Genomic DNA, 15,333 nt, shown 5'->3' on the forward strand with positions numbered 1-15,333 from the left:
TGTGTGGAATCTTATCATCGTATCCTTGTATCCGTTCCTAATTGTACCGTGACAGACTAATTTTGTACGTCCTTTAAAACTGGAAATGGAAGGTTAAAGTATACTCTACTTGAACTTGGTCCTATTTACTATTACAGTGAGAAAGAGAACTAATTTTTAAATTATAAATGTAAGTAAATAAAGAAAATATATATAGAATCATTTAAACAATGAAAAATAATTTGTATTTTTTTTATTGTAGTTTCAATTCTTTTTTTTTAGTTTCTTTACCTTTATAATGTCATAGTGCCGTTAACGTCACAGTTTTTCTTTCTGTCGTTGATTCTGAAGATCACTGTTCCCCCCTGTCTTGACGTGTCCCACATTTCTTGGTGTAAAAAAGTTTGCTCGCACGCAGGGATATTTTTAAATGTTAATAATTAAAAAACGACGCCTTAAGCGCAATTTCGTTATTCTTGATTGTCGTCTTGTTCTGGTTTGCAGAATCAGCCCTTAAATTTTCTATCAATGGTTGCCGAAAATTTTGTATATGTATACAACACAAAATTCGATTGTTGCAATATCGCTAATACGAAATTAAATCATATAATTACATGATCAATATTTACGTTCATATACCTTATGTTTAGTAGGAGTTTGTATGTAAATCTAACACGATACGAACCAGAATATAAGATAGATTTAACATTTTGAAATCAATTCTGAAGTACATTTAAATGGATGAAGCTCAACTCAGGACTCGTGTTACTTGGTTGTTGCATATCGTGCTTTACCTGAACTGAAACAGAATATGTTAACCTTTGGAACTTATAAAAATAGCAGAAAGTCATTAAAGAACCAGAATTTTTAAGTGTTGTGTATTGTAAGGTGTGCACTAAATAAGTATCATAAAAATGTACTGGAACCTAAATTTAGTCGATTCGATGTATACGAGTAGCAGTTTTTCTAGTTGCTTCTTCAAATGTTTCCTTAACTTTTTCGCACCCTGTCGACGACACAGTTACAATGCGTAAGTGTATACGTACAATCGGATGATTGTAAATCAACTTCGTAGTAAAACGTGATATTGTAGAAATCATGGAATACTACGGGAAAAAAGCAGAACAATCTTCCATTCGATCTCCTTGCAATTAGTGTAACAGAAAATACGAGTACCGTATTTATTCTTCGAATAAAGGTATTCAATTTATAGTACATCATAAAAAGTTAGAAGGGTTATATGCGTTCTCTGATAAGGATCTCCCTCAAAAACATGGTAAGACTGACCTACTTCACCAGTTCGTAATCGTTGACCAACCAATTGTAATTGCCTTTTAGGCAACGTATAGAAATGTTATCAGACTAACTCCGGTGTAAATCGTTACATATTAGCATAAATAAGTTCAAGGCCCATGCGCAGTTGTGCGAATGATGCATTAATTATTCTGCGACATGATTTTGTCAAATCGTAGCAACCTTTATGAATGATATTTGTAATTATAAGTGAGCACGTGTAAGGCATGAAGCAAATCGAATGCAGATTAAATAAAATAAACGAACGCACAGCACTTCTTAAATTATTTTCATATATTTTGCACGGTATATACAATAAGTTACATAAGTCGCAAAAGCAATTAAAAAATGCACGAAGATATATTTATCAATCTCTTTAAATGTTCAATCTATCTCTACGTATAAGTTAATTTATAATAGATTTCAGATTCCTTTGGAAATGTAATCGTCATTGAGCTCATTTGAACGGAGATATTGTTCGTGCAATTTATCAATGGGAGCAGCTAACATTTCTAACCTACGGAAATATTTGCCTATGTCATTTTTTATCAGTTGTTGGTCGTGTTCGTTAACAGTTGGAAATTTCTGCGTTAATAAGTTTTCTCTCTCACGAATTGAGTTACGCAGAGTAGACGCAGGATTACCACACTTCCTACACGTACTTAGCGATCTTCCTAAAATAGTAATATCGAATAAGAATAATAATATATATCAGAAAATTATACGTTAGATTATATTAAGTTGCATGTTAATTATTCTTACGTATCGAGAACTTACTATAAAATTATAGGTTCAATTACACCCAAAAAATTATCGGTCATTGTTAAAAGTAAGGCTATAAAAACAGTAGGGTATTAATTGTAAAATAAACATATTTCTTTTAAATGTTATAAGAACATATAATTTCTCGTAATATTTAAAAATGTTGTTCTCGTCGTATCAAGAGTTTTTGCCGTTTAGAGTTAGGATTTACTAATGTTGCATGCACAATAGTAATCACATAACAAGCTACATTATTTTCTATTTATTTTCTATGCATTCTTCAGCAGTGATAAGACTGTTTAAATACACTTAAATTTTCCTTTATTACTTACACCGTTATTGATAAATTGTGCAATTTTATGCTGGAACTTACTTACAATATCATTTGAATTGTGGGGTTTCGTTATCCTCTGATTTTTCGTCTTTATTTTCCATATGCGTATTTATATAATTTTTAGTCCTTATTATTACCCTGGGATCGTAGAGCTTTATGATTCGCCTATAATGAAAAAAAAAAGTTCTTTTTTTAAATACGCTTTCAACATTTTAATAAAAATACATACCGAGCCCAGTCTGCTTCCATCTTGTATTTATCGGAAGCCACTACATCTTTGAAAAGATTACGACTAGAAAAAAATCCATTGAAAAAAGAAGATGAACTTTGCGAACTGTCGATGTCTTCATAATTTTCTGCCGAAAGTGGTGCATTATAGTGATCATTGCTGTCAGAAAGCTCATCTGTGCCAGTGCTATCCAGATTCTTCCATTCTTCGTGCATGCTTTTTTTTGTTTGGGAATATTCATTAGAATGTGTAAATATTTCAGGGTATGACGAGATATTTGTATCTTCGTAGATAACGTCTTCGGAAATACTCGAATTTTCATCAGAAGTTGACTCGTCTTTTGATCTTCCTTCTGTGCTTTCCATTTCATTTCGGAACTTTACCAACGTAACAGTGATCTTTTCTCTGTTATTATTTTCAGTAGAATTTTTTAATACTTCTGTATGTCCCGAAGCATTTCGTAGAATTGGAACAAAAAGTACGAAGTTCTCTAAAACTTCCATTTTTCCAAGGGTGTCTGCATCTTTCGACTCTTCATGCTTGCTTTCTTCTGTTTGGAGATGTGCATTAGAATCTGTAAATATTTCAGCTTCTGTCGAGACATCTTTATCTTCGGAGCTACTGTCAGAGATCACAATGATTATGTGAGCATTCGAATTTTCATCAGAAATTAACTCGCCTTCTGATATTCCCTCTACTTTCTCTTCATGCTTGCTTTCTTCTGTTTGGGGATATTTATTAGAATTTCTAAGTATTTCAGCTTGTTTCAGGACATCTCTACCTTCGGAGCTACTGCCAGAGATCACAGTAAACATGTGAGTATTCGAATTTTCATCAGTAATTAACTCGCCTTCTGATATTCCCTCTACTTTTTCTTCATACTTGCTTTCTTCTATCTGGGGATACTCGTTAGAATCTGTACATTTTTTAGCTTGTTTCAGGACATCTCTATCTTCGGAGTTACTGTCAGAGATCACAGTGTCTTTGTAAATATTAGAATCTACGTCAGAAATTAACTCGCCCTCTGATATTCCTTCTATGTTATCCACTTCAATTAGTGACTTTTCCATCGTAACATCTGCCCCTTCTCCGTCTTTATTTCCCGTAGAATTTTCCAATGGTTCTGTATTTCTCAAACCACTTTGCAGAACTGGTAAAAGAAGTAGGAAAAATTCCTGTTTGCTAGTGCTATCTAGATCTTTCAGTTCTTCATGCTTGCTTTCTTCTGCTTGGGGATATTCATTGGAATCTGCAAATGTTTCAGGGTTTTCCGGGAGATGTGTATCGTAGTAGCTTCTGTCATACCAAAGAATGTCTTCGGAATTATTCGAATTTTTATCAGAAATTAACTCGCCTTCCGACATTCCTCCTATGTTGTCAATTTCAATTGGCGACATTTCCGTCGTAACAGCTGCCCCCTCTCCATTATTATTTTCAGCAGAATTTCCCAACGGTTCTGTATTTTTCAAACCACTTTGCAGAACTGGTAAAAAAAGTAGGAAAAATTCCTGTTTGCTAGTGTTGTCTGGATCTTTCGATTCTTCATTCGTGCTGTAATCATACCTTATCGACGTTTCGTCTTCTTTTGAATCATCTTCAAATCTATTCGCAGCTTCAGAATCGTTTACAAAAATACCAGGACGTAAACTGTCTTCCTGCGACTGTGTTATGTCTGAATCGATATTTTTTGATTCATCAACGTCCGAAGTTTCATCAAATTGCTTCTCCGTTCTATCTGCAGTATTATAAACATTGAACGCAGTTGAAGTTTCAACGTACGGTGACGTAAATTTCTTATCGTTACTTGTTGACAATATTAAATCGTGCTCTTCGTTTATTTCCGTATCAGGATTTTCTATCGCATTAACGATAGTAACTTCTTCATTAAAGGATTCAGTTTCGTTCATATCCGAAATGACTCTCGAATATGCAGTTTCTTCTTCCAATGGATTTTTCGTGGTTGTCGAAATATATTCAGAACCGTACAATTGCGTGGATGGATTTCCACTTTTTTCATACGTCCAATCTTGACCCTTTAAACTTTGCGATTTTATTTGTGCAACGTTGCTTGCAACGTCCATGTAATTCGATTGGACGTAAAAAGTTTGCCAAATCGAGTAACATGCCCATGCAACGAATAGAATCAATTCCAAGTAGAGAATTATTTTGACACATTGCGTTAAATATTTACGATTGCTTGCTTGTATAGCCTTCACACGAGGATTCTCCTCGTTAGGAATTAACCCTTCCTCTACAGTCACAAGTTTGTCTGTAAGAAATCATATTGAAGAAGAAAATTTTAGTTAATATGCTCTACTGAAACGAATGAATAAAAATGAATGAATAAAGTTGCCCGAAATAGAACGATACACTTTAAAAATTAATAAATTTTCTCGAGTTAAATACTTGAAACATTAGTGTTACATAATTTTGCACATTATTGTAATCCGTTTTGCCAGAAACGTGCAATAAAGCATGCTAAAATATTCTTATAAATCGCTACGTTTGTAACGTTAACATCAAATAATAAAACATTTTTCTTAATTTCAAAGATAAGAACGAATATTAATTTTTATGATAGTAATAGTAACTTATAATAGCGTAAATTAATATTTCGTTAAGAAGTCGAGGTTAAATGTTTGAGAAAAGTTTTAATCGAAGCATTTGATCAATTTTCTTGTACATGTTTGCAATACTGAAGTTCAATAAAAGTTTGTAGATCTTTTCATTTAAATTAGTAAAGCATTTACAATCTGTTCAGAGCGAACAACAGTGTAAATGTCAGATTTAAAAAGTAACTTTAAAAATGTTAAATGTTCCCAATTATTATTTACATATTTTACAAACATTTTTATTTTCCTACAACAGAGCTATTGTGTTTTAATGTGAATTATGAAATAGGACGTGAAATAGCGAGGAAGAGTACTTAGAGCAAGATGAAAATCTACGTAATTATTATATAAACTATTATACTTGCACCGTATAATATTGTAAATATATATATATGAATACATGAAATTTGCATAATAAAATGTATATACGTAGAAAATATGTATGTGTAATAAAAGTAATAAGAAAACTCACCCTTACTGAGGGTCCACTGTTCTTTCATGGTGAACGATTAGTTATAAACTAGCTGTTAAGAAAGAAAGAACATTAAACGAAGAACGCAAAAGTACAAATTAACCTCGACCTGGCAAAGTTTAGCATAAAGAAAAGTAAAAGGTCGCCTCAGTGATAAATGTAATTCTCCTACCACAAGCTTCATACTTCGAGGAAGATCTCTCCAGGTCAAGTTATATCTTCCACGGGTCACACACGATCATTTTATCCTCGTTGTCAGTAAAGAAACTTGCTTGTTCTATTAATTGTTTTGTTAACCATACGTTTCCTTATATTTCGCATTTTCGTTTATAATGATGAAAAACGAAGATATGTTAATTAACGTTATTAGAAAGGTAGCTGCCAATGTGTGAGGAAAACGAATAAAAATTAAGCGGTAAATTTCTGCGTCTAAGAATGATACAGCGTTTTCAAAATAATAACGCGGCTCTAGTGTATACAGTGTGCATCAGATAAAGAGTTACACGCTATTTTCAGGGAACCTATCGAAGACAGCGAGGAAAAATAGTTTTGCAATTTTCTGGTAATAAAAGAGGCGAGGAAATTTGTTTTTGCAATTTTTGGGCAACGAAGGAGACGAGGAAATGCATTTTGCAATTTTTGGACAGTGATAGAGGCGAGGAAATTCTTTTTGGAATTTTTGAGCAGTGAAAAAGGCGAGGATACTCTTTTTGCAATTTTTGACAATGGAAAAGAGTCCGTTGTCAAAAATTGCAAACAGAATTTACTTGTTATCTCTGATAGTTTCCGAAAAAATACCGTGTAACATTTTATCTGATGCACACTGCCATTTCTACATCTTTTAATAATAAAGTATAGTACATATTTCTTTACAAATAAAACGGTACACAAATTTTTACATTTTTAAATAATAAAGAATAGCATATATTTTTTTTACAAATAAAACGGTACACAAATTTTTATATGTTTGAATAACAAAGTAGTATACAAACTTTTATATTTTCGAATGCATCTCGTTTAAACACAGCAATACGTGTATTTATTTGAAACAATTTTCATATTTTACATAATTAAACATAATTATGTTTCAAGAATTGTTTATACACTTTCAAACATCTAACTAAATATTACAGTTTATTGTTCTTATTTACTATTATTCATGTGTATCTTTACGTCCTATATGAAAATTATAGATACAGTAATCATTATCATGCAAAGATTGCGATTGCAATTCCTTGCTCTATTTATAATACATCAATAAATTTGATTGCGCAAAAATCTGGATAAATCGTTAACTAGCGGATACGAAATAATAAAATCTACTTGTATGCTTCAATTCATCGCTTATCTTCGTCATTTTTCAAAAATGCCAGGAATGAATATTCTGTATTTGAATTTTGAAGTAAAACTCTGAAGAATCGTTTTCTTTATTTGATGGTGTAACGGATAGTAAACTAAACGTCTTCTACAGAACTCTTTTCTTAGATAATTCAATTCTTCTTCGATAACAATGCAGGTGTTCATTTTCTATCAGATATCGTTTACCTGATAAAAGACGTAGATGAACGTCGTGCCGCATGATCACATGTTTCAATTAGAAACAGAGTAACAACATGGTACATATTCCACATATAGTTCGCCATCTACTTTGCACGCTGTATATTTTCCACGCTGGTAAGAATTTTTATAAAATTACGCATCTCATTGAAATATTTATACAAAATTCAAGCTTCTATTAATTCCATTTTATTTCACAAAACCACAATTTTACATTAAGTTTCTGTGTATGTGCGTGCATGTACGTACACTGTCATTCGTAATTATTAGAACACCTGTTATATTTGAAAGTATCACGCGATTTAAATTACATTTCGTTGACAAAGTTAGTACCGCGTATCACTAAAAATATGCAAAGTCTTCACGCTATTAGTTTCCAACATTTTTGTAGATTTGTGAGAAAAATAGAAGAGGATAAAGTTTCATTATTTTTTATTAACAATGTGATGACTTAAATAGATTTTCAAAATTTTCAACGATTTTCACGTAACAATGATACCACGAATTTTCTTAAATTGACAGCTATAATCCCTTTTATATTATATGAAACCGGTTAATGAAATAAGTTCCACTACGTACAATTCACAAATTCAATTTCTTGCGAATGTTTCGTATGGCATAAATAATAACACACTATGAGAACGCATATTTTTACGACGTTACCTTAAATGAAGATAGATATTTAGAGGTTTTATCGTATGTACTCGTATCGTGAGATTCGAGAGTGAGTCATTTTTTTCAGTATCTTAATCATTTTGTAATGTCTGCTCATGGTTGTCCTAATACTTATGTAAAACTCAATTCCTCGAAAGTATACTGCAATTTCATCGACGTTAGACATTTTGCAGCAGCGTTCAAATTTCGCTCTTGAACGCACGAACTTTTAGAAAATCAATTTTCAACAACCACCGTCTACGCTAACTTTCAACGACACTTGTTATCAATACGTTGTCAATGAAAAGTTTCTAATTCACGATTTCAGTATCGTCGTACAATGCCGAAGCACAGGAACCGTACATTACCGATCGAAATGTATTCGTAAACGATATTGTTGATTGGAAATGTGAAACAAGTGCGGACTGTTATGTGAATCTAAGTAGCTGCGTCGATGGAACATGTCAATGTCCTTCTGGTTATATTTACAATGGAAATATGACGTCGTGCATTAAAGGTAAATTACCGATAATATTCGTACAAAATACACGGTAAATTGATAATTATCCCCCCGGATCAAATAATTAACGGAACTCCTGTTACGCCGCGTATTTAAATTGTCCTTGTTTTCTGTAACATTAACAGTTGCTAGAAGGTACGGCGATGATTGCGAAGAATCGATACAGTGCTCCAGGTATTTGTTCAGCGGTGCATTTTGCATGAAGAAAACTTGCGTATGTTCTGAAGGATATTATTATATGCACGGACGTTGTAACGAGTATTCAGGTATATTGTCGAACTTGGCAGTACTGTACAAATCAGGCGTGTCCAAACCGTGGCCCCGCGGGCTTCGTGAAGCCCTGAAGAGCTGGTAATCACAGGATAGTAAATATTTAACCCTTTGCGCTCCTTTGTCGAGTGTGACTCGACATTTTTAAATTGCCAGTTTAAACATGTGTTATATTTCGCAATATTTCTTTTTACATTTAGATAATCACGATTACACGTACATACGTGACCCTTTTTTGTAAAAAAGAAGAAAGTGCAATTGTTACAGAAGAGTGTCGTATAAATGTAACGAAGCAATTGTTTACATTGCTTCCTATCAACCAATTGTCCTTTGAAGTACTTTCTAAATAAAACACTTAAAATAATGCGGAGTTATTGGAAAGAAAAAAGAATTCAGAGTGCAAAGGGTTATCACGTGATTTTTAGCGATATTTTTCTACAATAAAAAATATAAAATAACGAAGGAAGTTTTGTTACTTATTGTTAACTGTATATTGTATGTATTTTTGGTGTGTGGCTCGAGGGGATTCCTCTTCGCTCAATGTGGCCCGGGCGAGCCGAAATGTTGGACACGCATGGTCTAAACGATACTACTGGTTCTTTATAAAATATACGTTCTTCTAGGATTGTCTGAGAAATGTCGCAAGGACTACGATTGCTATACACACGGTGTCTTCAATGCAATGTCTTGCGTTAATGGAATTTGCAAATGTAGCTCTAACTTTTATCAACGAGAATACAGAAGTTGTCGTCCGGCAGCGAAAGGTAGGTGATTTCTTCACTTTTTATAACTCTAAAGAGTGCAAGTTGGTGAAATGGAACATATGAACGAACGAACTTTTGCGTTATTTGCAAAAGGCGACGTACCGTTTGTTATCCGGGATACTTTTTGATAAGTAATGGTCAACTGACTGAAACGTACGTCGAAATGTTATGAAATGTAAACAGCGGGCATGAAGACGATAGTAAATTGTAAATACGATATCAGTAGTTCCTAGAACTCGTATTGGACGTTTAAATGCTAATTGTAAGAAAGTACATTTTTTACGTACAATGTCGTATATCCCGTAAAGTATTCACTTTTCTACGATCTAACTTCATACTTTTATACGCAGAATAATGAAAAGAATTAATTTGTGCGAGAAAAAAAAAAGTATGATTGCATTTAAAAGAATCAATGCTCAGTAGGAAACAACAGTGTTCTATCCAAGTCGTCAGAATCACACAGTAAAAAAAAAACATATACTAATTATAATATATTACATTCCATTAATTTGAAGTATAAATTTTTAATTAATTTTCAATTGTTCGTTATCTTATTTTTAAAATAAGCCACACTTTTCATTCGTAATGCATTGTGAAGTAGAAATTAGAATAAAGCTTAAAACTACTTTACCCTTGATTTAAGCAATTCTACTATGAATATTTTTGCCATCGTCGTCACTGCTATTTAAGAGTAGTAGTTATTAAATTCCATGATTCTAATATTTCTGTTGCACAGGTGTTAGGGATAAATGTGTCATTGATAACGATTGCAAGCAATTTAATAACGCTGCGAATTGCCAATATGATAACACATGCGCGTTAGAAGAAAATAATACAGTGTCTGAATTCTTGAATAATAACAATATTTTACAAAAAAGTGACCCAACTAGTACAGGTTTGTGAAAATATTTTTCATTAATATGAGAAAAAAAAAATTATGAAAATAAAGTGCTTGCTTTGAAAATATTTTTCATTAATATGAGAAAAAAAAAAATTATGAAAATAAAGTGCTTGCTTTTTGTTTACAGTAACTAAGTGTACGGTGGATGCAGATTGCAAAGATTTAGGAGATGCATTTTGCGAACCTTCAGGAACCTGTATTTGCAAACGTGCACATTTTTTTAACGAAGAATCAAATAAATGTGTTCCAGGTAAGAGAAATGTTTTTTCTCTGTGAAAAGCTTTAAACGTATCAGGTATTTAACGATACTTTGTTAAAATGTTGAAAGCTACAAATAGCTTGCTTGCGTACAGCACCCCGTATATTGTTCAAACGGAAAATTGTTCCACATTTGTTAATCAACGTGATAAAAATTCACGTTTACGTCCACGCGACAGTGAAAAATATTTGAAGGTGTTACGAGAGATTTACAATTGCATTAAATACTAATAATTTAAATACACTTTCATTGCCGTTTGTTTTGTAGAGTTTTTGCAAAATTTAAGTAACTGGAGAATTTTAGGTAGCTGAAAAATTTTAAGTAACTGAAAAATCTATGTATCTGCAAAATTTTAAGTAATTGGAAAATTTACGTATCTGCAAAATTTTAAGTAACTGAAAAATTTGTGTATGTGCAAAATTTTCTCTAATTTTTGAAATGTTTTCTGCTGTTACAGAACTTGGAGAATCATGTCAACCTGGAGACGAGCCTAATATCGAGTATTCAGAATGTCGCAACGGTATATGGAACTGCGAATTGGACAGAGCTGTTTCAAAGAATAATCAGAAATGTGAAAAAGGTGAAACACGATTTTCGAAATATCAATTGTGAAATTGTTCGTGAGAAATAACTGATTCAGTTCCATCTTATTGTAAGCGGTAATATCTTTTGTGTATTGCAGCAACAAAGAAATATAACAGTTATTGTAACAGTGATATAAATTGTCACGTTTTTGGTCCGGATGCTATTTGCGAGAACAACAATTGCGTATGCAACGAGAATTCTCGGTTTGTCGAAAGCGAATTATTTTGTTGGACAAAAAGGGGGATAAGTGAAACATGTCACAAAGATATAGATTGTTATATTAACGAAACGGATACTAAACTGCACTGTAAAGACAATTTCTGTTCCTGTCCAGATGGAACTCATCCGAATTTCAATAAAACCGATTGTATACATTTTTCAGCAGGTAAGATGCACTTCACCTAAATTTCTTTGCTGTTTATAGATATACGAACAAAACAGTTTATTTACGGAAATATTTGTAATTATATTTATTAGGTCGTTCAGTTTAGTTCGTACCGTTTATAAATGTGCCGTTTAGATCAATGTTCCAAATATACGTCGCTCCACAATATCATCCCATCTTTTTGGCAAAGTCATTATACCATCGCTATAAAATTTCTTCGGTTTTTATTCAAATACTTTTCAACGTTATCTCTCGTAGAGTCAATACTGTCAAACACGCGAAAAAATGTTGCAATCCGCGAAACCGATGGTAATCTGACGGGTGTGTGATAAAATTTCCCAACTGAATTCGCATAATCTTTTTTTGCACATTTTGTGCCATATGCAGTTCGGAAGAAAAATCACTTTTTTTCGATTAAAGAGTCCTCGATGTGTTCACCGCTTCTCTCAACTTTTCCAACTGAACAGATTCATTTCTCGAAAGTAACTTGAAATACAAAACACATCGCGGCACGAACTTATTGGACGACCTAACATTAACGAAAATATTATTTTAACCATTGATATAAAAATATATACTCAATTTTCGCCTAGGTATTGGATCGGTGTGTGAAACTGACATGGATTGCACTACGAAGAATGCAGAATGTGCAAACAATGTTTGTACTTGTCGAAAGTATTACTATCTATCCAACGATCAATGTTTACCAGGTAATTTTAACGATTCTTCGTTGTAAAGACGAACATGTTGTTAAAACCCCTTTTCTTTTCAAGGTATCGCTAGCTCTTGCGACAACGATACTGATTGCAAACCAGAGAATTCAGAATGTAGAGTGGGTCATTGTTATTGTCTAATAGGCTACGTCGCCGAGTCAATTAATTCATGTCTACCAGGTACATATGTTAATTAGAATCAATGTATAACAACACTGAAAGAATGTTCATTTTATTCATGTATAAGAAAAAAACATGTTAATACAACTATACCATTTCCGAATGAATAAAATCCAGATATAAAATGGTATGTAATAATTATGTCAACAAAGCGATAAATTTTCTTTTCAGTTGCAGCGTATGGGGACTCTTGTGAAAAAGATATTCAATGTTCTGCTGAGTTACCAAATGCAGTTTGTTTACACGTCGATAACTCGATTTCCAATACAACAAACTCAACGTGTGCTTGTGCCGAAGGCTATCACTACAACTACCTCAGATGTCATAAACGTAGAGGTAAAAATACAAAATATACGTACGTACATAGGACACTTGAAAATTGTAGGTTTTATTGATAATATTTATAGGAGTTTTTTTTTTTAAGATAAACTTGTGAAGCTACTCACAAAGGATACGTTTATTTTATTGCAATTTAATTTAGCGTAATAATAATCTCACTTGTACTATCCTCTTTCTTGGAATATACTTTCTGACGAAGTTAGCATACTTCGCCTAACAAGGGAACATCCCGAAGTGATAAGTATCAATATTAACGAAACATTGGTAGTATTCGAAAAATTATTTTAGGTTTAAAGAGTGAAAATCGTTATGAAAGATGAGAGTGATAAACATATTTGGACAAAATTATTTATTACTTTTCAAACTTGCATTCAATTTCACGAAAATTTCAAGTCACACGTGAAATTTCCTTTTATTTTTTCCCATTTCTTCCATCAAACAAATTTTTCTTCCATCTTATTCGCCCTTTGAAACCATTTAAATTACGTATCCAAATTTTTTTCGAACTATCATAGCTAGAGAAGATAATTAGGAGGGCTGCTTTACATGATACATCCTGTGTATTCACCATGCAACGAAGTAGTCGAATTAGGATGCCTCGTCCTGTATATGAAAGTTGTGATTCTGATGTTGATTTATTGCTTGAATATACATACACATATTACATATTGACGAAAGTTTGTTACACGATATTCAAGTTTTCTTGTATAAATTTGTATCTAAACTAATAAAATTATTTTTATTAACCGGATTGTTTCAGTTCTCGGTATGAGCTGCATGAATCTTGCGGAATGTTATCTGGATTCCGGCGATCGAGTGGTCTGCAAGAATGGTCGGTGCGCATGCGATTCGGGTTACATTCAAGTAAATAATACTGTGTGCAAAGAAATTCAACGTTACAACATTAACGGTAAGTAACCTTGACTCGTGACCGATCGGGTAAATTTTCCCTGTATTTCACTTCCGACGATGCGAAAGAGAAAAAAAAAAAAGAAAGAACAAGAGGTCGAAGCTTTAACCGATGGTTTTTTGGATTGCTCGTAAAACTCTCCAGTGCGGTAAGGTAATGAGTTTGCAATTACCTTTCAACTGTTCACATACCTCATTTTCAGCTGCGTTGCAAGCGTTACGATTGCACAACTTGATAAAATATATTCGCAAGACGACGTAAGCCCTATCTCACACAGGAGTCTTTTTTTGTAAAAGAAACGCAAGAAATGAAGGTATTTCTTGCGGCTATAATTCCGCCATTGCTTATCGTATCTTTGCATTAAGCTTCTTTTACTGTTACATTTTTATCTCATTTTTCGCTTAAATGTGAAACAATGCAGGAGGCCATATTTAAGGGAGCAAATAAGAATTATTTCGTATTTTAACGTTGAACATACAAAAAATTGAAAGTTGAAGACGTTACTCGTTGCATTATCTTGCCCTTTGAATTTAACGCTTCTTTTTAAAGCACTTTATTGTACGAGTCGTAATGAATAAGGAAATCCTTTACATTTTATCATTAGTTTTAAATTAGACGAGAATAAAATTATTTTTTACAAAAATATGAAGGTATTCGATAAGTGGAAATACTTTATAAATTTATATTTTTATGTAGAGTGTTCGGTAATTGTAGAAAATTTGAGGAGTGATTCTCTAAGTTAAAATGAGACGAAAATTAAGAGTAAGAAAATTCCGTTTGAGGCTTCGTTTTCTAGTTATTCGCATTTGGAAATATCCCCGTGATCGAGCAATCCTCTCTACACCAACGAATGTAGGGTTTCTTAAGACATGGGGTGTATAATGATCCTTAATACCAACGACACTCCTGAAGATGTAAACTGACACTCGGCGCACAGTTTTAACATAATCCTTTAAATTTTTAATATAAGTTTAACTTATTTTTCTTCAATTTTTATAGTTTTCTTTATTCGTGTGTATGTGTGCACAGTGTTCCTTATGCTTGTTATACTATATTTAAAAAAATTTTCGACATGAATGTCGTTGTTTTCTTCTCTGTGAGTTTTGGAGATCACTGTATGTGTCTTGATACGTAGAGAAGCAATGTATTATAAATTTTAATTACTTCACATAATGTTTGGCTTGATCGAGTCAAATAATGTGTATACATATTATACATTATATTATTTTTTTTTTTCAGATGGTAGCATTAGGATCAATACTATGGGGTTGATACCAATATTACTGTGGATGATAAATTTTTTAATTTAACAAAGCATGACTGAACTCTCATTACATTACACACATTGTATCAAGTAATAATGCAGAAATTTACATTGAAATTCATAATTTCTTTTATAGCGAAAATATTATAGAATTTTTAGTGTTCAAGTATGACATAAGTTCACGAGTTTATAATATAATATTAAATCATCGTAGAGTCGTAACAGTAATATTTATAAATTGTTAAACACAGTGACAACTAACTAAACTGTAATTTAATTTATCGTAAACATTTCAAATGAAAAATTTACTTACAATATAAAATAAATCTTGTAGCGACGTAAAATAAGATA

The 15,333-nt window shown here is 32.5% G+C and overlaps 2 protein-coding genes across 5 annotated transcripts; one reads left to right on the forward strand and one right to left on the reverse strand.

Annotated features, from left to right (window-relative positions):
* Positions 1–1,714: 1,714 nt before the first annotated feature.
* LOC108574418 lies at positions 1,715–5,778 on the reverse strand. 4 transcript variants are annotated; one of them, XR_001891415.1, is made up of 5 exons: positions 5,682–5,778; positions 2,598–4,866; positions 2,412–2,533; positions 2,050–2,107; positions 1,715–1,946 (listed from the first exon to the last, which is right to left on the reverse strand). XR_001891415.1 is itself a non-coding variant. In XM_017937004.1 (4 exons), exons 1-3 carry the CDS (start codon positions 5,707–5,709, stop codon positions 2,416–2,418), a joined length of 2,415 nt encoding a protein of 804 aa, XP_017792493.1. In that variant the 5' UTR covers positions 5,710–5,778; the 3' UTR covers positions 1,716–1,946; positions 2,408–2,415. The 4 variants fall into 4 exon arrangements, 2 of the variants coding, with proteins under 2 accessions (XP_017792493.1, XP_017792492.1); XR_001891416.1 differs by having other exon boundaries at positions 2,408–2,533; XM_017937004.1 differs by lacking the exon at positions 2,050–2,107 and having other exon boundaries at positions 1,716–1,946; positions 2,408–2,533.
* Positions 5,779–8,258: 2,480 nt separating this feature from the next.
* Positions 8,259–15,034, forward strand: LOC108574414 (multiple epidermal growth factor-like domains protein 10; the record flags this gene model as incomplete). Its single annotated transcript, XM_017936997.1, has 12 exons — positions 8,259–8,409; positions 8,538–8,678; positions 9,306–9,446; positions 10,183–10,341; positions 10,475–10,597; positions 11,064–11,186; positions 11,289–11,576; positions 12,170–12,286; positions 12,350–12,469; positions 12,641–12,805; positions 13,569–13,718; positions 14,958–15,034. Coding segments are annotated over 12 exons (1,749 nt in total), but the record flags the coding sequence as incomplete, so codon positions are not given.
* Between the last annotated feature and the right edge of the window lie 299 nt (positions 15,035–15,333).

This window comes from Habropoda laboriosa, unplaced genomic scaffold (assembly GCF_001263275.1).
Source record: "Habropoda laboriosa isolate 0110345459 unplaced genomic scaffold, ASM126327v1 scaffold214, whole genome shotgun sequence".
Taxonomy (NCBI): Eukaryota; Metazoa; Arthropoda; class Insecta; order Hymenoptera; family Apidae; genus Habropoda; species Habropoda laboriosa.